Source organism: Macaca thibetana, chromosome 10 (genome assembly GCF_024542745.1).
Source record: "Macaca thibetana thibetana isolate TM-01 chromosome 10, ASM2454274v1, whole genome shotgun sequence".
NCBI classification, from domain to species: Eukaryota; Metazoa; Chordata; class Mammalia; order Primates; family Cercopithecidae; genus Macaca; species Macaca thibetana.
In genome coordinates this window covers 78,231,988-78,255,564 of record NC_065587.1, presented here as the reverse complement: position 1 = coordinate 78,255,564, position 23,577 = coordinate 78,231,988, and the positions used below count along the sequence as shown (strand labels likewise).

Below are 23,577 nucleotides of genomic sequence, written 5' to 3'. Positions count from 1 at the left end.
GATAGGTAGGAAAAAAATTGCAATTTGAGATTATTGTCTACTATTTCATTTATTTCACCACTGCAGTTAATCGACGATTTTTTCTTTGTCATTTTGTATTAAGTGTTCCTGGGGTCTTTTTCCTTCTGTAGTTTAATTTGGATGGAGTGGGGGTGGGATGCCGCCGTCAACTTAAAGTCATGAAATATTTTCCTCAAACAGTATTCCTTTTATTATCCCCAGACAATCGTTAGAGGAAACAAACCCTGCAAGGAAACCTCCATCAACGGCCTGCTAGAGGATTTTGACAACATCTCGGTGACTCGTTCCAACTCCCTAAGGAAAGAAAGCCCACCCACCCCAGATCAGGGAGCCTCCAGCCACGGTCCAGGCCACGCGGAAGAAAATGGCTTCATCACCTTCTCCCAGTATTCCAGCGAATCCGATACTACTGCTGACTACACCACCGAAAAGTACAGGGAGAAGAGTCTCTATGGAGACGATCTGGATCCGTATTATAGAGGCAGCCATGCAGCCAAACAAAATGGGCACGTAATGAAAATGAAGCACGGGGAGGCCTACTATTCTGAGATGAAGCCTTTGAAATCCGATTTCGCCAGATTTTCTGCTGATTATCACTCACATTTGGACTCACTGAGCAAACCAAGTGAATATAGTGACCTCAAGTGGGAGTATCAGAGAGCCTCGAGTAGCTCCCCTCTGGATTATTCATTCCAATTCACACCTTCTAGAACTGCAGGGACCAGCGGGTGCTCCAAGGAGAGCTTGGCGTACAGTGAAAGTGAATGGGGACCCAGCCTGGATGACTATGACAGGAGGCCGAAGTCTTCGTACCTGAATCAGACGAGCCCCCAGCCCGCCATGCGGCAGAGGTCCAGGTCAGGCTCGGGGCTCCAGGAACCGATGATGCCATTTGGAGCAAGTGCATTTAAAACCCATCCCCAAGGACACTCCTACAACTCCTACACCTACCCTCGCTTGTCCGAGCCCACAATGTGCATTCCAAAGGTAACGTTTGCTACCTCCTTTCCCTGAAGTGTACAAAAACCTCCACAAGGGTGGTGCTGGGATGACCTTTTTATACGATCAGATTGCCAAGTACTTGTTTGCCTTTTAAGGGAAAATTAATATCAAAACCCACCCTGTCTCCACTTTTGAGGCCCCAGGGCAGAAGATTTAGGATAAGGCATATATATTCATTAAAATCAAAACCTATCTTTTGGGCCCTCCTACCTGGTTTCTCATTAAAAGGCAAATAAACTTATTTATTTGAAAGATATTCTGATATATGAGTGATAAATATGATGTGACTGTATTTCACTAAGTTTCCTGTTAAGGAGTGGATCAGTCATATAAAATCATAGAGCATTAGATCAAGTCATACAGTGGTTCCTATATCCTGGCAAAGTTTGCATGGACCTGCCAGAAAGGAAAGAAACTCAGGATGACATGGTAATTTTTAAATAAAGCTAATTTTATTCAACTCAGGGGATGGTCCTTCATATTAAGAGTGTGTACTTTTTACTATATTTGATTTGAAATATTGGTTTTTGTAAGAAATTTGGGGGTGACAGATGGTTGCTGGACCGCTGGAGCGTTTTTGTCTCCTTTTTACTTTGTTTTGTTGTAATTCCTCTTTTAAATTTTGTTTAAATGTTAGCAGATCCAAGTGTGCTTTCAAATTTGACTGGTCCATGATATCCTAAAGTTTGGAAATCACTGCCAGAGAAGTTACTGAAACTAAATCACAGACAAAGGTCTATGGGTCCAAAGGTCTGAAGTCTTGGAAACTTCCTTTGAGAATGTGCAAGTGATTTATTTTTCCCTGTCATTTAGAAATGTTTTTGCTACCTTACCTGTCCAGCAAAAGTGAACATGGAGCATTGGGTGTGGATTGTGGATTACATAGAGGTCTTGAAGCAGGTGAGAGGGACGTGCCTTCTCACAGGGCAGTCATGTACCTTATTTATACCAAACTCTTGACAGTTTGGTGAGCAGCACAGAAAACTCTGCAAGCCAAGCCGGCCTGCATTCACCTGCTTTATTGATTATAGATAGTCGATATTTTTCCTTTGCTTCTTATTTCTCATTAACCTCATCCGAGATGTTGAGGAGAAGTCATTTAAGTGTATTGTTGGAGCTACTTCAGCCATTCTTTAGAAGAAACAAAAAAGCTACCATCTTAGTTCCCAAGATATAGAATTAAAAACAAATTTTGATAAATAAAGGCCTGAGATATGTTCCCCATTTCTTGTGCATATCACTTGTGCATTTCTGTGAGTGATATGGAATAAATAAGTTAACATGTTCGATAGCTGAATTGAGTTACATCCTCAGGCTTTGAACATTGGTGGTTATTTTTTATCTAAGATTTTGTGTGTGTGTGGCTTACTTGCATGTTAAGCTTACTTGCTTACTTGTGTGTTAGGGAGTTGTTTGGGGTCATAGTCACAGAGAAAACATTGCCCAGATGATGCTGCTTTTTGGCCCTGGAGGCTTATTTGGCTCCTCCTGGATGTTGGAAATGAATATTGGGTGGGCTACACCTGTCCATAGTCCAAATAGTTTTAGAGGTCAAGAGTTTTAGAGCTCTTAATTTGGAGTTTCAGTCTTCTCTCTTTTTAAATTTTTTTTTTTTAAAGGATGAACTGGTATCCCTGAGTCCACATTTTCACATAGCATGGGCTTTTGAGATTTAATGTCACTGCCAGCAATCCCCGCGCACTCATTTCCTAGAAGGGGAAACTGAGGCCCAGAGAGCCACATGACACACTTACAGTTTCACAGTTAGTTGTTTGCAAAACAAGGACAATAACTCAAGTCTGGTGTTTCTCTCTGCTCAATATTTTCCTATTACTTGGATATATGTTATTTCGGGGATTCAACTGCATTTGCCAAGAAAATCTGTGAGAAGTCCCAGTGGCCACCAGAACTTTAAGTGATAGAAGAAGGAGGGTGAGAGGAGTGATTCACTTTAATTCCCTGCAGGTTCCCTCTATCCTGCAGACTTCCAAGTATAAGACAAGGCAGACCTGCCCTGAAATCTGGCTCTGCCAGCCCAAAAACAATGCAATGCACAAACTATTACGGCTCACCAAAAAGAACAACAACAACAACAACAACAAAAACCGCATATTCACTCATGGGAACTTCTACCAAGGGTGTTCAGCCCTTATAATCAGAAATACAAAGAAGCAAGCTGCTGCTCCATGTTTCACAGGAAACTCACGAGAGATTCATGAGCAGGTTTTGTGTTTTGTGGGAGGATAAGAGGTGGGAAGCAGGTTAGTAATTAAAACGTTTACTTGATTAAAAAGATAACATTTCTCTAAAAAGACCGCGGTCCCTGTGTCTTTAGAACTGTACTCTTAGAAAGTACCAATCACATTTGGATTTCCAGCTGAGGGAAGAAATAGCGGTCACGACCCAGATGAGTCGGCCTTGCATTGCAGAGACTCCTAGAGGAGGCTGGGTCATGTTCTCACCTCCAAAAATAAAAGGAAGCACAAAACTTGTGGAGGTCTCCAGATGAAGCAGAAATGAGGAGGGTCGTGTGTATGTGTGTGGGTGCACGCACGCGTGTGTGTGTGTTTGACACACAGTTTTACATTTTGTCCTGAAGAAAAAAAAAAAGATTAATGTTAACCCACAGGAAAAAAAAAACTCCTTCAATATTATCTACCTACTTAATTTCCCTGCTAGCATGACAGGAATCAAGAATGTTATGAGTCTGTTGATGTTGGCCTCCTCTCACTACATTTAAGTGTATTTTGCTGGAACTAAGCAGATGAAACCCTGGGGTTGGGAGGGTGGGAAACAAAGCCAAACAAAAACCATATAGCACCATACCCACCATAAAAATAAAAACTGCCAGAAGTGGAGAGAGAATGCTTTCCATCCTCGCCTGCAGACAAATCTGCCTTCCAGGGAAGGAAGCTAGCTGGAGAAATTGTCACCATGTATTTGACTTTGCTCATTCCTGTGCTCTCCAGGGACCAGGCAGCCACCTACTTGTGTCTTTGTATTGGCCCAGCACATCCGTTCCTTGCGGCAGCCACTGAGAAGCCCCCAGCATAAAAATCCCACCAGTGCATTAAGCATTTGCTGTGTACCAGATACATGCCATGTTTTCTTGAGCCTCACAGATCTGTAAGGCAAGAATTCTTGATCCCTTTATACAGATGAGGAAACGGGTTTTGAGAGGCTCAGTGTGCTCACAGCAGAGCTGGGATTCAATTCTTTGAGCTTAAGCCTTTCACCAGACATTGCATGCATTTCCAGTAGCACAGGGGCAGCTTCTGAGGGTGCAAAGCCTGCAACCTGCCTGATTATAAGCTCCTTTTAATACCTGAAGCAATGAAGTTGCATTAGCAGTTAATTAGCAATTAATTTCACAATTCGGTTGCATCATCCCCTTTCACTCTGTGGCACAGTCCACCACCTTGACACTATGAACATTTTGGACCTAGTAATTCTTCACTGTGGGAGGCTGTCCTGTGCATGATAGGATGTTTAGCAACATCTATGGCCTCTCCCCACTATATGCCCATAGCATCCCTCCCTCACTCATAACAACCAAAATATACCCAGATACTGCCAAATGTCCTACAGGCAGAGGACAGTAAACTTGGCCCAGTTAAGGACAACTGTTCAATAGCTATCATTTATCAAGCATGTTTTGGCAGTTAAGGGTATGGGTTTTGGAGATAAACTGCCTGGGTTTAAGTCTTGACATTGCCACTTACTAACTGGGTGAACAAGTTGCTTAACTGTGACTCCACTTCTTTATCTACAAAATAAGGATAAAGACAGCCCATGTCTCATTATATAGTATGAGGGTTAAGTAAGTTAAGAAATTACAGCATCTTAATTACTAATATGAGTAGTCTACACATCAGTCTACCTGTGGAGCATGTAGATGAATGGTGGCAGTGATGTGAGGGTTACTGTGTTCCAAGCACTGTGCTAAGCATTTTGCAAACATGACTCAACTTAGTTTTTGCAATTCCAGAAGAATTCAGAATCACCTCTGCTCTACAGTTGAGGAAGTTGAGACTCCAAATCTTTATGGACTTCCCCAAGTTTATAAAGGCAAATAACTGAATATAACTGAATCAGGACTCCAAACGAGGTCCCACTGACTACAAAGTCTATGTGTTCCAGAATATTCTCATTTCCACAGAAGAAAATCCAGGGGCAGAAAGGTGGACATGAAGTCTCCAGGCCCAGACACAAATCCTACAGGCAGCCTCACCTTGCTGGTGAAGAACGGGTGGTGACTGACAGGTGGATTTGCAGTGCCCATGGAGTGCTATTTATTCTTCCTGTTCTTGGTAGGATGGAATCCTTGAGAAGTTCCTTAATGTCACCCAGAGTGTAAACTGTGGGCAAAAGCTGGAACTATGGGCTGTAAAGGAAGCATTAGGTACAGAAATCCCTAAGGGACTCACATGCCTTTATTCAACCTTAAGTGGTAGCCTTGTTTGATTTTTTAAAAGATAATCCAGTTTTTCTCACCCATTACAGAAAAATGCAAGTTCTTTAATCAGATTCCCTGGATTCAAGCCCTTACTAGCTGTATGATCTTCTCCGTGCATCAGTTCCATCATCTGTAGTGTTTCAGTACCTACTTTGAAGTTGTCCTGAGGATTAAGATTAATAAGCCTAAAGGAGTTAGCACATGGCAAGCACTCAGTGTTAGCCATTATTCTCAGGAATATTCTGGTTAGAAGACACATCACCCTATCAGCTAACACCAGCCATAGGAACGTTCTCTCTGTGCCATCTTTTACATATTTTCAAAATATGGGAACAAATTCTGTCACTCTGTGCAGCCTATAAGTACAACTGTTCTCACTTTAGAAATGTGAGTCTCAGAAGGCCAGAGTCACAGAGTCACTGTGTGACTTGCTCACCTCCATGTGAAGCTTCAGCGACTGAGCTGGCCTGAGGACCCCAGTGCCACCCCAGTGATTACTCTGCTCTCTAGAATGTAAATAAAATTCTCAGGCTTGCATGGAAGCCAGATGCTAAACAAGCAAGAACTGACATAGCTATACATCTCCAACCAACCCCTCCACTTCACCCCTGCCATCTCTATAAGGCAGGAAAAGTGACCACAGCTGCAGCCTAGGATATCCCAAACAGATGGCGTAGTAAGAAGTTCTGAGTGAAGAATGAAGGATGTGCTAAGTGCAGTGGCTTACACCTGTAATCCCATTACTTTGGAAGGCCAACATGGGAGGATCACTTGAGGCCAGGAGTTCAAGACCAGCCTAGGCAACATAGTGAGATCTGGTCTCTACAAATAAAATTTAAAAATTAGCTGGGCATGGTGGCACACATCTGTAGCCCTAGCTACTGGGGAGGCCAAGGCAATCCTTTGAGCCCAGGAGTTCAAGGTTGCAGTGAGTTATCATTACACTAGTACACTCCAGCCTAGGCAACAGAGTGAGACCCTGTCTAAACAAAACAAAACAAAACAACAATAAAAAAGGGTGGGAAGAAAAGGATGGTGTGATTTCCCAGCACTTCCTTCTGGGGTCAACAATACAATGTATTTTCACTGCTTAGCTATCACTTTGCTTTCCCTGGAAGGAAAAAGCACTTGAACCAGTGGGCCCAGTCTTCCCGCATCAATAATTTAATGATTCACTGTTCTTTGTGGTACTTGCTATGTCCAGATTCAACCACGGCTCCAACAACAAAACAGCAACTTCTTTTCTACTGAGGATCCCTGCAGAACTCCATTCAGAGATCCATTCGGGGCTTGATGGGTTATGGAATGACAGTGCCTAGTGAAAACTGATGGGCTGCACCAAAAATCTGACGGGGAAAGAGAGAAGAACTTGATCCCTTAATATAACAGTGGATATATTTAGATTTGTTTTCTTTACCTATAGGGTGTTCATTAAGGCTCATAAAACATCCAAGGACTGACTGAGTGCGCTATCTCTAACATCTGTCCCTTCTGATGGAGACTTTAGGTGTCCTTTGCATATGAATGGACACTTCTTCCCATGAATGCTCTTGTGACTCAAAGTAAATTGTATTTCGGTCATTATGAATGGGTTTTCCCATTACCAAATTAAAAACAAAATGAATTTAACCTAGCATTGTCCGTCCCTACCTCTCTCGGAGGCCCTGACATATTTGAACAATATTCTGAGGCCGCAAACCAATCCCCAAAGACGAAAAGTCCCTCCACATCACTGCAGGCGATGACGGATCGCAGGCCAGAGCAATCTGCTGTGTCTCACTGCTCTTGAATAGAAGATGCATTCTTTGAGTTTGAAGCAGCAACTGCGGGGGGTTAATTGGATACGCCAATTCAGAGGTGGAGGAAGAGCCTGGAATACCCGTATGCCTGAGCCTGCACATCTCAGATTTATTCAATGCTTCATATAGCTAGGCTTTGCTTGTTTGTAGGGTCATGACTTGTCCAACTCTCAGTGTGCATTTGCAGGGCACAACCAGAGAGACAGATGAGTCACAGGGTTTAATGAATCCCATTCCCCTAATTGCCAGTCTCTATCGTGTCCCTACAGAGAATGTGAGTTAATGATTCTCTCCAGACTTCTTACAAGCAGTCGTTTTCCCTTCCCAAAGCCAAGCCTGGTCCTGTTAAATTTTCTTTTGAGTCAAGTCAGGACAATTTAAGATGCCCTTTCCATGCTCAGATAATAGAGGACTGTGATTCACTTTTATCTTGCATTTGATTTATGGAGAGCAAGCAGCACCCAGCCTGTCGTTTTCATTTTTGAGATGAGCAGTCTTTGTTTTATTGTGCTCGGAAAAGGTGTATTGGAGCATCACATTCAGGCTCTGGAACCAGCTGCCTCCCACTCCCTATAACTCACCATCTTTCACGCAACATTCCGAGGTCCTCATTCTGTGGGCGCAGACCCACACCGTGGCCGTGCCCACACACCCCAGTTGAGCACGCTCCAGCCATGGCCCCCCTGCCCTCACAACAGAAGGCCACAGTGACAAATAGATGCTGCTGCAGGATTTTTTTCCCTTCTCTTCTTTCTCCCACCCTTCCCTCACCAAGGTTTTTCTCCCCCCAGCCTTGGCATAAAATGGTCAAATTATGTTCTACTGCAGAATTCAATTTCACAGTTCAGTTAGGTCCTTGATTACACTGCCAAATTCAGATTAATGTGCATTTAACTAACATGGATCAGGGGAATTCTGGCTGACAGCCAGCTGTAATCGGAGCAATTGATAGCTGTGTGGAGTTTTATGCCCCGTCCACCCCAGCGTACCTCTGGTGAAATTGATTGATTAAACGAATTCATTGCTATAATTATTTATAATTTTGATACATCACAAGCCTGTGTCTGACCCTATCTTTAGAGATGTTGAGCTCATTGTAGAAAGGTAGTCTGACTGAGTTGTTAATGGGGATTATTTATTCCCTTATATAATACAACCTCTCTTTTTTGCTCTTTTTCTTTTTTGATCATGTTTGTATAGAGACATGACAAAGCACAGTTTTTAAAGAATTAATTTATATGGTATACAAAAGAGTGTCCGGAAGCTAAAAAACAAGTGTATGTTATTAGCCATTTCAAAAAAAAAGAGGAAATCACAATCACGACTCCTTGTTCATTTTGTCAGTATTTCTAAAGATTCCTGTAGAGAGAATTCCTTGTTAAAATGTATCCAATTTTCAATGACAATTAATGACCTGGTAACCCTGCAGCTAAGCAGTTTAGCAGCCTGGGTGATAATTTGCAAGACGATTGATCTGGCCTTCTCTCATTACATCATGCCATATGGAAATTCCCCTGAAAACTTTGCAGACCATGGTCTCCTTTGTAAGGAGTTACTCGTTCACAAAATCACAGCACTGTTCTCTTTGGAGGGATGGGAAGAATGCCTTTGTTGTTTTTCTCTTACATTGCAGTTTCCCACCCTTGCTCTGCACCCCGTGCCCTTGCTGTAAGGTCTGCAAGGGTAAACTATGTACATAAATCTTTTGGAAATGGTTTGGATCATGGGTGATGAGAGATACATTGGATTTACTTATTAAATGTCGTTCCTTTCACTGGTCCAATTCCACTGCATTGTGGTTTCACTAAATAATCAGATCTCAAATTCCTTTCACAATACCAAAGATAGGTCTGCTTCATTTTTTTTTTCTAGAATGTGTTTGTCAATCTGGTCATAGAAAAGATTGCACAGTTTAAGCTGGACTGCTTTGCACATCTTTCTCATGTATATGAACATGTGTGTGTAAAACAGTGGGAATAACAAATTCATCATTTATGTTTTCCGCCTTCCAAATATAGGCTATCACGAGAAAGACAACTTAGAACAGGACACTTACATGATTATGAAAGTCCAAGAGCGATGTGAGAGGGCAAGGAGGTCTCATCACAGAAGAAAGTTTGCACTTTCTTCCTTGAAAGAACTTAAAAGAAAGCCTGAGTGGTTTTGGAACAATGCAGATTTCCGCTTTGACCAAAACAAAAAGGAAAATGATGAATGATGTACATAGATAATCAACTCGTTTTGCTGTGATGACTACTCATTTTTTTTTTTTTTTGAGCTCATTTCTCTAAGCCAAAACTGTTCAAAACAAACAAGCCAAAAACAATAAGAACAAAACAAAACCCTTAATTTGTCTTTCATCCCCTCTCCTAGACATTATCATCCATCATGCTCTGGTCCAATTCTTGCATTTTGCCCCAGGCTGCCCAGACATCTGGGCCCCTAGTGAAACACCCTGACCAGGCTTTATCTCTGTGGTTGTCGTTATCCCCCGCTTTGCCTGCCTCTGTTAAGACCACATCCTCCCACCCCCATCATTGACGCCTGTCTCTGTGAATTTATCAAGGACCCAAGTACTGAAGCAATTCTGTCTGGATTTGAACCCCAGTTCTCCCTTCTTTGTAGCTTTGGGACTTTTGCATGACCTACTTAAACCCACTGTGCCTCAGTCTTCTTATCTGTAAAATGGAGGAATTGCAGAGCTTATTTAATTGTCCAACTTGAGGTTTACATGCAAGAATGTACATAGTGTGCTTAGAACAGTCCCTGGCATGTAGAAAGCACTCAACAAATATCAAGCATCATTATTCTTATAAATATTTGTTACTACTGCAAGGATATACTTCTAACAGAGCAGTTGTTGACAGAAGAGGCCCCACGATGGCTCCTAGGAGAACCCCTGTGCATTTTAGTGAGGAGAGAATGCCCAGCCTTGATTATACAGACCAGGGAGGTGACAACGAAGGTTGGAAATGCCAAGGCAGGCAAGGGAGCCGGCTTGTGGGCCAGTGTGCTGGGTGCCCTCCCACTGGGAATGAAAGACTGACCCCGGCAGATAAACCAGGTTATGTCGTCCCCTTGGAAGTGTGGGGCTGTTTGCCCTGGATTGCTTGGGGGCAGTTTTATCTCCTTGTGCCTCCATTTTATCAACCACAAAATGGGATTTAGTTGCCCCTTGCTTGATTCCCAGAATAAAAGAACAAGACCTGTCGAAAGTGTGTGGGCCGGTGATACGCACCATCATGGATCCCGCATGTGGGTTAAGATCCAACAGAAGGCAATGGTTCAGCACCTTGGTGGCCCCAGTCACCCATGCATTTCTCCTTCACAGAGTCAGCTCTTTGTCCTCTGAGGGAAGACCACGTGTTCCCTCACTCGAAGTGAACAGTTCGTTCCCTGATGAGTATGCCTTGAGTTTTATTCAAAAAATTGTCTCTTGTGATACTGACTGTTCCTCAACCATTGCTTTTTTAAGAGTCTGCGCCTCTTACCAGCAGCCATGAAAGACAACAACACCTTTTTGTCTCATGGCCTAATTTTGAAGATGGTTAGCTTTCAGCAAAGAGCTCTGCATTCCATCTTTGCCTGGAAATTGTCCCCTTGGTGCAGGCAGACTTCTTCTTTATGCCATACGCCGGCTGTTAAGTGTGGACTCTGATAATGCTGCTGACAGGTGATAAGAAAGAAAAGTGGCCTAAATGAATGTAAAGTGGTGTTTGTGATTCCTGCAGGATGCAGCTTGCCCATTTTTAATATATATTCAGAGATCAATTATACATGCTTGTGGGGAATGAATTCTTTCGTTGAAAGTATGGGAACAAGTCCTCCAAGGAAGACACAGGGCGATAATGGCATCTGATGGCTCCCAGGACACACTTTCAGAAATAAAAGCCAAAAACCCTATTTCCCTTCACACCCTGCCTTGCTGACTAGCCTAGACTTGACTAATCCGAGCTTATTAAAGGAAGAATCCAGTTGTTTAACTTACACTGACACTTCTTTCTCCCCATTCCATCGTACACACACACACGCGCACACACACACATCTTCCTTGTGTAGCACAAATACAGAGGCTTTGAAAATAATCAGCTTGTTTTTGAATATTTTAACTTTACATTGTTCAATATATTACAACTAAAGATACCTTGTCTTATTGCTTTGAGTATTAATGTATAGGAATATATATACCACAGGGGCATTGTATGTCTTCGATAAATGCTAGCTAGTTTGATAATATTGCAGTTACTATTTATTTTATTTTGCATTCTCATTACTGTATAAAGTGTCTCATCACTTTATGTAATAATAACACCAAGTAGAACTTACTGGCCAGTCATTGTTTGAATACTTAGGTGTGTATTTGATCCTTTAGAGTTCACAGTGACCAAAGGAAGTAATTATTATTATTATTCCATTTTACAGATAAGGAAACTGAGACTCAGAGAGACTGATTTGACTAAAATTATCAAAGTCAGAATTCATCCCTATGCCTCTCAAAAGCATGTGTTGTCTCTGCAACCAGGGCAGGAGGGCAACTTAGCAGCTGCCCTGGTTCCTGCTGGTTGATGTCAAGGCTGTCTGAGTGGTGAATTCGCCTAGTAAAGTGTAGTGTTTTTGAGGCTGGAAGAGCTGCATTGCTCAATGTTCAGCAGGCCAGGCACTGTCAATGTAGAACCAATGGGCAGTGTGGGGGTACTGAGAATGGTGCTATGGTAGCAATTTTAAAGAGCCCACTGTGTGCAGTTCTTGCTCCATGATGTGATAGAACAAGCATCTTCTTATGCAACATGATGGGGTTGGAGCTTGAAACACCTATTTGCCTCTACCATGTCACCAGATCCGATGAGCAACATGCCCCATCCCACTTCTCAGTGGCATTTGACAGGATCCATTAGCCCTTCCTTCTTGAAATACTTTCCTCCCTTGGCTCCAGGACACCTTGCTTCCTTAGTTTCCTTCCTATAGCACTGGTCACCCCTTCTCTGCTCCTTTCTGCAAGATCCCTCTGCTATTTCTGGTATCTAGACATTGGGGTCCTCAGACCATCTCTTACACATTCAGCATCATGACTTTTAATATGAACTAAGCACTGATGACTATCAGATTCTTGTCTTTAGCCTTAAGTCTTCCCTGGACTTGGGGCATGTCTAAGTCTCTTAAGTGACACCTCCACCTGGATGTCTAATCACTCTCTCAAACTTAACATGGCTAAAAGAATTCTTGATTTTCTCTCATGTATTAGCTATCAATATTGCTGCATAACAAATTATCCCAAAACTTCATGGCTTAAAACACACTGCCTCATGAAGCAAAAAATAGTGCTGTTCAACTATTTCCCCCTAAACTTTAAATAGCAAACATTTACTATTTCACAGTTTCTGTAGGTCACAAATTGAGAGGGCTTAGCTGATTGGTTCTGTCTTGGAATCTCTCATGAGGTTGCAGTCAAGACATCAACCAGGGACACAGTCATCTGAAGGATCAACTGGACCTGGAGGATCCACTTCCAGAATGGCTCACATGACTGTTTGCTAGAAGGCCTCAATTTCTAGCTAGCTCTTAACAGGAGTCCTCAGTTTCTTGCTGCATGGACCTCTCTATTTTATTATCATTATTATTGAGACAGGGTTTCACTCTGTCACCCAGGCTGGAGCACAGTGGTACAATCATAGCTCACTTGCAGCCTTGATCTCCTGGGCTCAAGTGATCCTTCAGTTTAGCCTCCCAAAGCTCTGGGATTACAGGCATGAGCCGCTGCACCCAGTCCTTCCAGAGGATTCTTGAGTGTCCTCATGACATGGCAGCTGGCGAAAGCCAAAATAAATGACGTGAGTAAGAGACCAAAGGAGCTTGCCATCATCTCTGCCTTATTCTTTGATCACTCAGATTAATTTCAATGCAGTGTAGAAGAGGACTACATGGAAATATGAATGTCAGGAGGCACATGTCATTGAGAGCAATTTGGAAGCTAATTACCACACTCCACAAGCCTGTTGCTACCCCTGGATTCCTTATCTCATTAAACACCCTGTTGCTCAGGCCAAAATCCTGATAGCCATCTTTGACTCCTGTCTTTCAAGATCTCATCCAATCCATCCACAAATCCTGTCAGCTCCACCTTCAAATCTTGCCCGAGATTTCACCGTTTCTCACCCCATCTATGATAACTACCCTAATCTCAGCCCACATTAACTGTGATAAGCTGTTGGCATCCCTGTTTCCACTCTCGCCACCAAAGTCTCTCCTCCGCAGCCAGAGAGAGTCAGACCGTGTCACTCCTATCTGCTTAGCAATCCCCAGTGCTTCCTACCTCACTCGGAGCAAAAGCCAACATCCTTGCCAAGGTCTTCATGATCTGCCCCTGGCAGCTTCTCTGTCCATCTTCCTTAGCTGACACTCTCCACTATAGATGAGCTTCTGCTGTTCCTCAAACACTAAGCCTGGGTCTGCCTCAGAATCCTGCATGTGCCACTCCCACTGCCCAAACCACCCCTCTTAGGAGAGGGATCTTGCTTTTTCCCTCACTCAGCCAGGCTTTTGCTCAAACGGAACGCCCTCGGAGAGTCCTTCTGTGACTACCCTATCCAAGATGGCATCTCATTACTTTCAACCCCCTCACTCTGCTTTATTTTTCTTTATATTATTCATGACTCCTGAACCACACACTGTGTATTTATTGGTTTTCTTTATTATTATCTGTTTCCTTCTCTGGAACATAAACCCCAGGAGGGCAGAGATACCATTCATTTTGACTCTTGGTGGACCCTCCCCGCTCACACCTAAAACAGTGCATAGCACATCACAGTTGCTCAAATATTAATTTTTGAAATAAATGAATGAATGTGCTGCATGGGAAGAATCAATTCATCTAGAATAGTGTCATCCAATAGCCCTTTCTGCAATTAGGAAAATGTTTTATATGTGTACTGTGTGATGTGGTGACTACTGAGTTCTTAAAATGTGACTAGTGTGACTGCGAAACTGAATTTTTAATTTTTAATGGATTTTTGTTTACTTTAAATTGGCACGCGTAGCTTGTAGCTACTATATTAGAGTAGATCTAGGTCCTTGGGGTGGATGGAAGGGGAGTAGGATAAGTTAACGCCATTACATTTACACCCAGTAGAGTGACAGAGACTTTCTGGGGCACTGCATTAAGAAACAGCCTGAAGTCCAATCAACAAATCTTTTCTGAGTACCTTCTATGTATCCAGCACTGTGTTGCCATCAGGATCTTCCAAAACAGAGTGCATTGATGGATTAGCACTTTCTGCCCTGGGCAAGGAGCATACCACATGACGAGATGTGGTATCTTTACCATCCAGGCCTCAGCCATTCCAAGAGTGGCCAGAGCTCCTTCCTGATTCTTTCCAGGAAGTGACTGCTGGATCTACACATAGTATCATATACCAGTAATCCCCTCACTGGCTTCCCCACTCTCCTCCACAAAATCCCCTCATCCCACTCTTCCAAGTCAGAGTGGATGTTCTTTGCTGGGGTCTCTTTGGGGTCTAGCCTCATTTTCATTTCACACATACCCCTGCAAAGACTGGTCACTCTCAATTTTATTTGTACTTATTTGGTGAGAACATTGCACATGTTCACCCTGTGGTTCACACCCTTAGCACAGGGAGCCATGTTTTCCCCTGTACCTACATCTGCTGTGTTATACATATGTTATACATAAATGTCCATACCAGCCTCTAGTATTTGAATTCAGAAGCATGGGAAAAGGCCTCCTACCCTGGCAGCGTCTCCCCAAAATGCTAGCTGAAAACTAATGTCCTTTAATGAGGGATGAGATTTTTCATTCCTGAACAAGAAAATAAGGCTTATCAAGCAAGCACACCTTGGATAAGATACACGTGAGCTAACCTCCTACTGTGGTGCACGTGTACCAGAGAAGGCCCTTCCCTAGGTGTGGCCAGTCCTGTTGGTGCCCCAGGCAGATCCTCTCATCCCGCACTGGTGATCCTCATTCTGCCAGCTGTCGGTCAGCTCACTCACCACCTGGCTGTGGCATTCAGATCTAGCATGTGAATATTCTCTATCCATGTCTGTCTTCCCAGGTGGATTATGATCGAGCACAGATGGTCCTCAGCCCTCCACTGTCAGGGTCTGACACCTACCCCAGGGGCCCTGCCAAACTACCTCAAAGTCAAAGCAAAGCGGGCTATTCCTCAAGCAGCCACCAGTATCCGTCTGGGTACCACAAAGCCACCTTGTACCACCACCCCTCCCTGCAGAGCAGTTCGCAGTACATCTCCACCGCTTCCTACCTGAGCTCCCTCAGCCTCTCATCCAGTACCTACCCGCCGCCCAGCTGGGGCTCCTCCTCCGACCAGCAGCCCTCCAGGGTGTCCCATGAACAGTTTCGGGCGGCCCTGCAGCTGGTGGTCAGCCCAGGAGACCCCAGGGAATACTTGGACAACTTTATCAAAATCGGGGAAGGCTCAACCGGCATCGTGTGCATCGCCACCGAGAAACACACAGGGAAACAAGTTGCAGTGAAGAAAATGGACCTCCGGAAGCAACAGAGACGGGAACTGCTTTTCAATGAGGTAAAGGGTGTGTTTGGGTCATCCTTTCTCTCCTTTGTAACATTTATTTCCCATTTCAAAAGTTATACACGTGCATTTTAGGACATTAGAAAAGCACTGAAAATATAAAGACAAAAATAGCGTCCCCTGTAATATTTCCTTCTAGTCTTTTTTCTGTGCACATATATGGCTGTTACCTCTATAAGGTACTTCATGTGTGTCAGCCGCTGTACTAAGCATTAATCTAGTTTGATCCTCACAACAACTCTGTGAGACAGAAATATGTTATCATCATTTTAACAAGGAAACCTGGACTCAGGTAGGTGAAGAGACCGGCCCAGAGTCAAGCAGGTTGACTGCAGAACTAGGACCTGAATCTCTGTCTAGCAGACTCTAAATCTTATGCTACACTGTATGTGTGTGGATTTGTATATATTTTATACTATAATATCATAATATACCCTCCATAAACAATTTTTAAAACAGTAGACCAGGGTCAGTTTACCAATGAACTATTACTCTTTGGGAACTTTAAAATATTTTTCCTAACTATAAAAATAATGAATTCTTCCTGTAGAATATTTGGAAAGTAAAGAAAATGTCCCACAAACATCCCAGTCAAGTAATAGCCTACATTAATATTTCAGTGTTTCCTTTCTATATATTTCTATTTACAAATTTCTTTTGTTTGAGATAATTCTCTATATATGTAGTTTCATAACTTTCTAAATTTCAATTAATATTAACATGAATACTAATAAAATTAATATCAAATAAAATATATTGAGCTGTATTACTTATATTTATTACTGTAAAATAAATTTAATGACCATTGTAATGGCCTTATAATCTTCTATCATAGATCTGTATCAAATTTATTAAACCAGTCACTGATTTAATAAATTTGAGGTAACTTTATAGTATGTGGTTTTGTGACTTTCTAAATTTCACCTAATGTTAACATTACTACTAATAAAATTAATATTAAATAACATATATTGGCATATATTACTTATTTTTATTAATGTAAAATAAAATATATTAACATATTCTATTAGCTACATGTCAAAACGCACTTTTAATAATCTTCTATCATTTACACGTATCATATTTAAAACCAGTCTCTGATTTATCCTGTTTCCAATTTGTCACTTTTATTATTTTGCAGTGAGTGTTGTTACACATAAGTCTTTGGCTTCATATCTGATAATTTCTTAGAGTCCTAGAAATAGGATGAACAGATCAAATGATATGTAAATGTTTTTAGAGAAATGATATACAATGTTAATTTCCAGAAAGTTTGTACCAATCTAGACCCTCACTAATAGTACTGTTTCACCTTCACTAGCATCGTTGATACTGTCATGTTATCTCTGTTCATCTGCTAGACGTGAATAAACCTTACTGTTTTCATTAGCACTTTTATTACTAGTGTAGCTGAATTTAATTTTATGTGGTTATAGGCCATTTTTCTTTCTTCACTAAATCATATGTTCTGTATACAGTTTTCAATTAGGGTGCTAGCATTTGTTTTCTCGATGTGTAAGAGCTATTGATATGTTAAGGAATTAACCCTTCTCTGTGTATTTGTTGTACTTTAACATTTACCTTCCACTTTCTCATTTACCTTTTAAACTTATCACTTAGGAGCTCTCAAATAGGTGGGGAAACATGAGTAATTATGTTAGAAAACACATAAAGTATTTTGGAGTAATATTCTTTTAGTAATTTTATGAGAGCACTGAGGGGAAAGATAAGTTTTTGTGGATGACAGATCTAAGTCCTAAAGATATCAAGTCAGGATATCAGTGTTAGATGTTAGTCTCCAGGAAAGCATGTACAATCCACATCTTCTAACTCCCAGAACAATCTATGGCTGCTTGACTTCTTCGTCTTTCTGTTGTAAGCACTCCCATTCTCTGAGAAGTAAGAAGGTGTTTGGTCCATAAACAGGCACTGTACAAATACACTCAGCTGCAATTTCGAACTCTGTTTTTCATGGAGGCTCATGTGAAGGCCCCAGTGGCCTCCACACATCTCCAGCTCCCACAGGTGCTTATTTCTTACACATGCTCCAAATCTCACAGAGAGTTCCAGGTGACTGGGCTTCAGCATCTTCCCAGTCCACCATTCCTGATTTCTGGAATTTATTTTCCAAACCATAATGCCAGAACACACAGAGCAATATGATGTAGATAAACAATTCTGTAATTTATTATTTAACACTAACTCTGAAAACTCGAGTGGAAACAGCCACAGGGCAGCAATTTCTGGAAGCTCTCTCCAGCAAGCAGGCTCCTTAGCCCTTTTAATGTCTATGCCATATTTATTTTTATCTTCAACATATATTTTTTGAATTCAGCCCAAATATCTCTCAGGTTCAACCCATATCTTCTTCTAAGGAGAAATTAAGTTGGTCTTGTGTGGCTCCAGTTCTAATAGATAGTTTACTTCATTCACTTGTGGGACTCGTTCCCTCAATTACTACAAGTTGGTGACCCTTTGCTAGGATAACCAGCAGAGGACTGTGAACAGTGCATTCTAAAGGGGATCCTTAGGGATATCTGATCATATCCCCACAGACTGTCAACCAAACTCCCTCTTGTGAATGCAAATCTTGCTTTAGTTCTACTTGTTTTCATTTCTCTCTCTGTGTCTCTCCAATGTCAGGGTGACCTGCCATTTTCTCTCAAATTTGTTACCTTGATTCCTTTTATTTCTACTAGTTACCCTTGATGCTTTTTGTCTATAATAGATTTCTGAATAAACTTCCCCACAGTCAGTACCTCTCAATCAGTTTACTTACAGTTGTAGGTGTGGCCACAAGAGAACAAAAAGCAACTTCATCTTCACAAGTCAAAAGTATCTTTCCCATTCCCCCAGGTCGTGATCATGCGGGATTACCACCATGACAATGTGGTTGACATGTACAACAGCTACCTTGTTGGCGATGAGCTCTGGGTGGTCATGGAGTTTCTAGAAGGTGGTGCCTTGACAGACATTGTGACTCACACCAGGTAAGCTTCTTTATTATCCAAATAATTCGAGGTGCTTCTTACTCTTCTCCAGGATAAAGCCTCAGTGACTATGAACTCTTCATAAATTGTGGGCACTTTGGAGTCAGGGAATATGACTACCCTTTTCCCCACATTCCCTGGAGGGCCCATTATGCTATCAGGCATGTATAGTTCATTCATTCGGTTAACGTTCTCCCTGCCTTCAGAAGGGCATTAATACCCATTGATTTAAAATAAGCAACCTGCTAAGAATGAAGCTTCAGTGACAAATAATAGAATTTCCTGTCACTATATAGATTTAAAAGCAGAATTTCATTCTCCCGAGTTACCCTACCATTGCTGCGTGCTAAGACCACCAAGGATGCCAGGGGAAGGAAGGGACAGGGAGAGGATCACTTGAAGTTTTGTATCAAAATAATGAATCGACGTGGCACGCAGAAATTCTTCAATTGTGTTTTAAAATATTCTTGCAAGTAACAATGGCTAATTACAGCCTATTGCTTCAGCACCTCCCTGATGTGCCAGTTCCAGCCATTTCATTAAGTATTTATTGAGCACATTTTATGTGTCAGGCTCTTTTGTAAGTGCTAGAGATGCAGAAGATACAAATGTATATGCCTCAGACATACCCCCTCAGGGACATCACTGATGAGAAAAACATTGTAATACCTATATTGATGTATTTTGATGTATATTGATCTATATTGATGTATATTGACCTATATTGCTGTATATTGATGAGAAATACATATATATGTATATATATGCATATATATACATATATGTGTGTGTATATATATACATATATATGTGTGTGTGTGTGTATATATATCTTTCTTCCTAATTCTGCACAGGTATTACAATGTATTTCTCATATATATGTGTATGTATATGTGTGTGTGTGTATATTTATATATATATATATATATCTCTAGCATAGAAGGACACCTAAATGTCTCTATCAGAAAGAGTCAAGAATTATTTCTATTTAATATAAGGTGACATCTGAGATGGATTTTGAGAGACGAATAGCAGTTTACTAAGAAGGCAAGTAGGAGGAAAAGGGCACTGAAGACAGAGGAAAGAATATGTGCTAGGACAGTGCCTCTTCAATTTCGTGTCCACATAAATCACTGTGGATCTTATCAAAATGCATATCCTGACTCAATAGAGAGGGGTGTAAGACTCTGCATTTATGGCAAACTTCCAGGCAATGGCAACGCTGCTGGTTCATGGACCATACTTGGAGAAGCAAGGTTCTGTGGAATAGACATACAAAATAGCATGTTACATTTGGGAAACTTTAACTTTGGTTTTGATGGTAAATAAAACGCCGAAAAGTTAAGAAAGGGTTGTCATGAGGAAGAGGTATTGAGTGTTAGCTGCTGTTATTGAAATGGTGCCTGAATCAAAAGTGGATCCAGGTATCTAATAGGTGGAAAGCAAGATAACAAAGTACTGGGAAACTCTGTGAGGGATAGAACATGCTGCTTTTTCTCCACTAAAACGAGAGGTTTCGTGACTCTACAGTTCTCAGTCTGGAGTAGGCCATCTCAAAATGAAGTGTTGTGAGTGAAGACACTGAACGTTTATCACCAACAATTTAGCTGGCAGACTCTTGTTGGTGTAGCAATAAGACATGCCCAACAAAAAAACATGTAAGATCATCTTAATTGGTAGAAACAAATATACTGGAAAGATCTAAGCCTAAGGCAAATATGATATACATTTTTTGCTTTTCGTATATAAAGCAAAAAATAAAAATATGTTCAGGGGAGAAGCTTATTTCTTGCCTTCCGGAGCTTCATGTAGCCACTCAGGTCTCCAGCTCTACCTTTGTCAAGGTTCCTTTCCATTCTTATTTTGTATCGGTGGAAACCACTCAAGAGAGTGTGTCCCTAAAATCCACTGTCTTTTCTAATTTTCTCATCCAGGATTGTCAACTAATTTCCCTTTTAAAGACCCACTAACTCCAGAGACAAAACATTAATTGTGTGTCAAGGAACACCATGAATATTTGGTATTCGAAATCTTTTTTTTTTTTTTTAATTTTATTTTGTTTTTGAGATGAAGTCTTGCTCTGTCGCCCAGGCTGGAGTGCAGTGGCCGGATCTCAGCTCACTGCAAGCTGCGCCTCCCGGGTTCACGCCATTCTCCTGCCTCAGCCTCCCGAGCAGCTGGGACTACAGGCGCCTGCCACCACGCCCAGCTAATTTTTTTGTATTTTTAGTAGAGACGGGATTTCACCGTGTTAGCCAGGATGGTCTTGATTTCCTGACCTCGCGATCCATCCGCCTCAGCCATCCAAAGTGCTGGGATTACAGGCATAAACCTCTGCGCCCGGCAGGTATTTGAAATCTTAAACTGATAATTCAGAGAGTTTCTTATAGTAGATGCTGAATAACTGCTTTAATGAATGATTTATTGATCGGCTGATAAAACATGTAACCCCTTGCAACTCCAAGTGCTGTCTGAGGACCTGGGAGCTTGTTAGAAAAGCAGAATCTCAGGTCCTACCCCAGACCAACCAAATGAGAATCCATGCTCTAGCCAGATGCTCAGGTGTTTCTTATACATACTGAAGTGTTAGCACTAACCTAACATCTTGTTAAGTAAGATCCTTCTAACTTCCAGGAAACAAAGAGTTCCAGAAGGGAAACGAAAGTGCCAAGCACCATCCAGCTTTTTATATATTTATCATGTAACCATCACATATTTCTATGAGGCAGATGCTGATGTACCTGTCTGCCAGGTGATGAAGCTACAACTCAAAGAGGAAAATTATTCTTGGCCAGGCATGGTGGCTTATGCCTGAAATCTCAATACTTCGGGAGACCAAGGCAGGAGGATCACTTGAGGGCAGGGGTTCGAGACCAGCCTGGGCAAGAGACCTTGTCTCTATAAAAAAATTTTAAAAATTAGCCGGGTGTGGTGGCATGTCCCTGTAGCCCTAGCTACTCAAGAGGCTAAGACAGGAGGATCACTTGACCCAGAAGTTCAAGGCTGCAGTGAGCTATGATTGCACCATTACACTCCTGCCTGGACAACAGAGCAAGGCTCTATCTCAAAATTTTTAAAAGTATCCTTCTCAAGACCACACATTTAATAACTGATACAGCCAGGATTTGAATTTGAAGTTACTCTAGAACTGAAGCATTTTTATTCCATGCCAAACTTTTTTTCTATACAAAAGAAGTAGAAGTAGAAATACACCAGCCATTCTCCAGTTGGCAGTGTTAATTTCAAAGGCATTGGATTAGGAAGTATTTGTCACATGTTCCAGTCAAATGGGATATTTCTGTTAGTGACTAGGGGTTAGACTCAAGTAATTTTTGGTATAGTCGACCGGTAAACAATCTTTACACCTGCTTCAGGTAACTCAAATTTCATGGAATTCAAGAGAAAATAATTTTATTAAAGATGGTGGTTCTTGGTTCTGAATTAATTTGAAGGTATATGTGAGCTTGTCCCTGCTGCAGATACTCTAAACCTCTGAGGAATGTGTTTTTCCACATGTGAAAATGGTCATGTGAAAACCACTCAGGATAATGACCAACATACCACAGAACACAGAAGTTGTCAGTTTCCTCTGTTTCAGGCAAGAACATTTCTTCTCATCTGCCTTCATATGAGACTGGTGCTGTGGAATCCTCTTTTTTTTTTTTTTTTTTTTTTTTTGGAAACAGAGCCTCATTCTATTGCCCGTGCTGGAATGCAGTGGTGCACTCTCGGCTCACTGCAACCTCCGCCTCCCAGGTTCAAGCAATTCTCATGTTTCAACCTCCGAAGTAGCTGGGATTACAAGCACGGGCCACCATGCCCAGCTAATTTTTTGTATATTTAGTAGAGAGAGGGTTTCGTCATGTCGGCCAGGCTGGTCTTGAACTCCTGACCTCAGGCAATCCTCCCACCTCAGCCTCCCCAAGTGCTAGGATTGCAGGCATGAGCCACTGCACCTGGCCAAATCCTCCTTGAAGGGAAGGATGTGTTTCTTCATACTCATCAACTTTATACCTTTGATATTCTCCTAATTGGCTACCTCTTTATACCTTACTTTTGAATCCCATCAGGATTTTCTAGCATCAACTAGACTGAAATGAAAATTCAAAGCCATTCATTTCCTTATTCTGCTGACCTTAGATTTACCTGGGGTTACTGGAGTTTTACAAGGTTGTCCTTAAATTTGGGCTCCGGTCATTTATATCCTCTGTCTCTCCTGGCAGCCTCCTCTGTTTGTATGATAGTTTGCTTTAGGACCTCTTTTACTTTTATTATTTAACATGGAATAGGGAGGAAGTTTTGCACATAGATGAGTTAGGCAGCTGCCTAAATGAGTCATTTTGAGGGCACTGAACAACCTGTGCCATCCAAATAATTCTCACCTAGATTCCTCAGTGGCTGAACTATTTCAGCCATTAGGAAAATCCATTCATTCGAGTGGTGAGGGCAGTGTGGGAAAATGGGAAAGTGGGAAAGCGTGGGTTCTGGACTAAAAAAGAGGTGGGGTTTGAATTGTGACCTGGCCATTTCTTAGCTGTGCAACCTTGGGCAGTTACCTGACCTCCCCCTCCCCCTCTAAAACTATGGAGAAGGAAAAACTTTCTCCACAGGAGGGCAGTGATGAGATATAGGAGGCCATAACCAATACTTCACTTCCTTTCTCATTCCCATGGTCCATTTATTAAAATACTATCCATTCACACTTAGTTATTAGTAACTTCCTAGGTCCAATTTCCTTTTGA

The 23,577-nt window shown here is 41.8% G+C and overlaps 1 protein-coding gene across 3 annotated transcripts in view; it reads left to right on the top strand.

The window, feature by feature from the left end:
- PAK5 (p21 (RAC1) activated kinase 5) overlaps nt 1-23,577 on the top strand; it is a 603,498-nt gene that overhangs the window by 558,963 nt on the left and 20,958 nt on the right. For all 3 annotated transcript variants that reach the window (XM_050745056.1, XM_050745055.1, XM_050745057.1), the window contains 3 exons: nt 223-1,008; nt 15,348-15,839; nt 18,702-18,835. In XM_050745056.1, the coding sequence (XP_050601013.1) occupies nt 223-1,008; nt 15,348-15,839; nt 18,702-18,835 (1,412 nt within the window). The remainder of the gene's footprint in view (nt 1-222; nt 1,009-15,347; nt 15,840-18,701; nt 18,836-23,577) is intronic.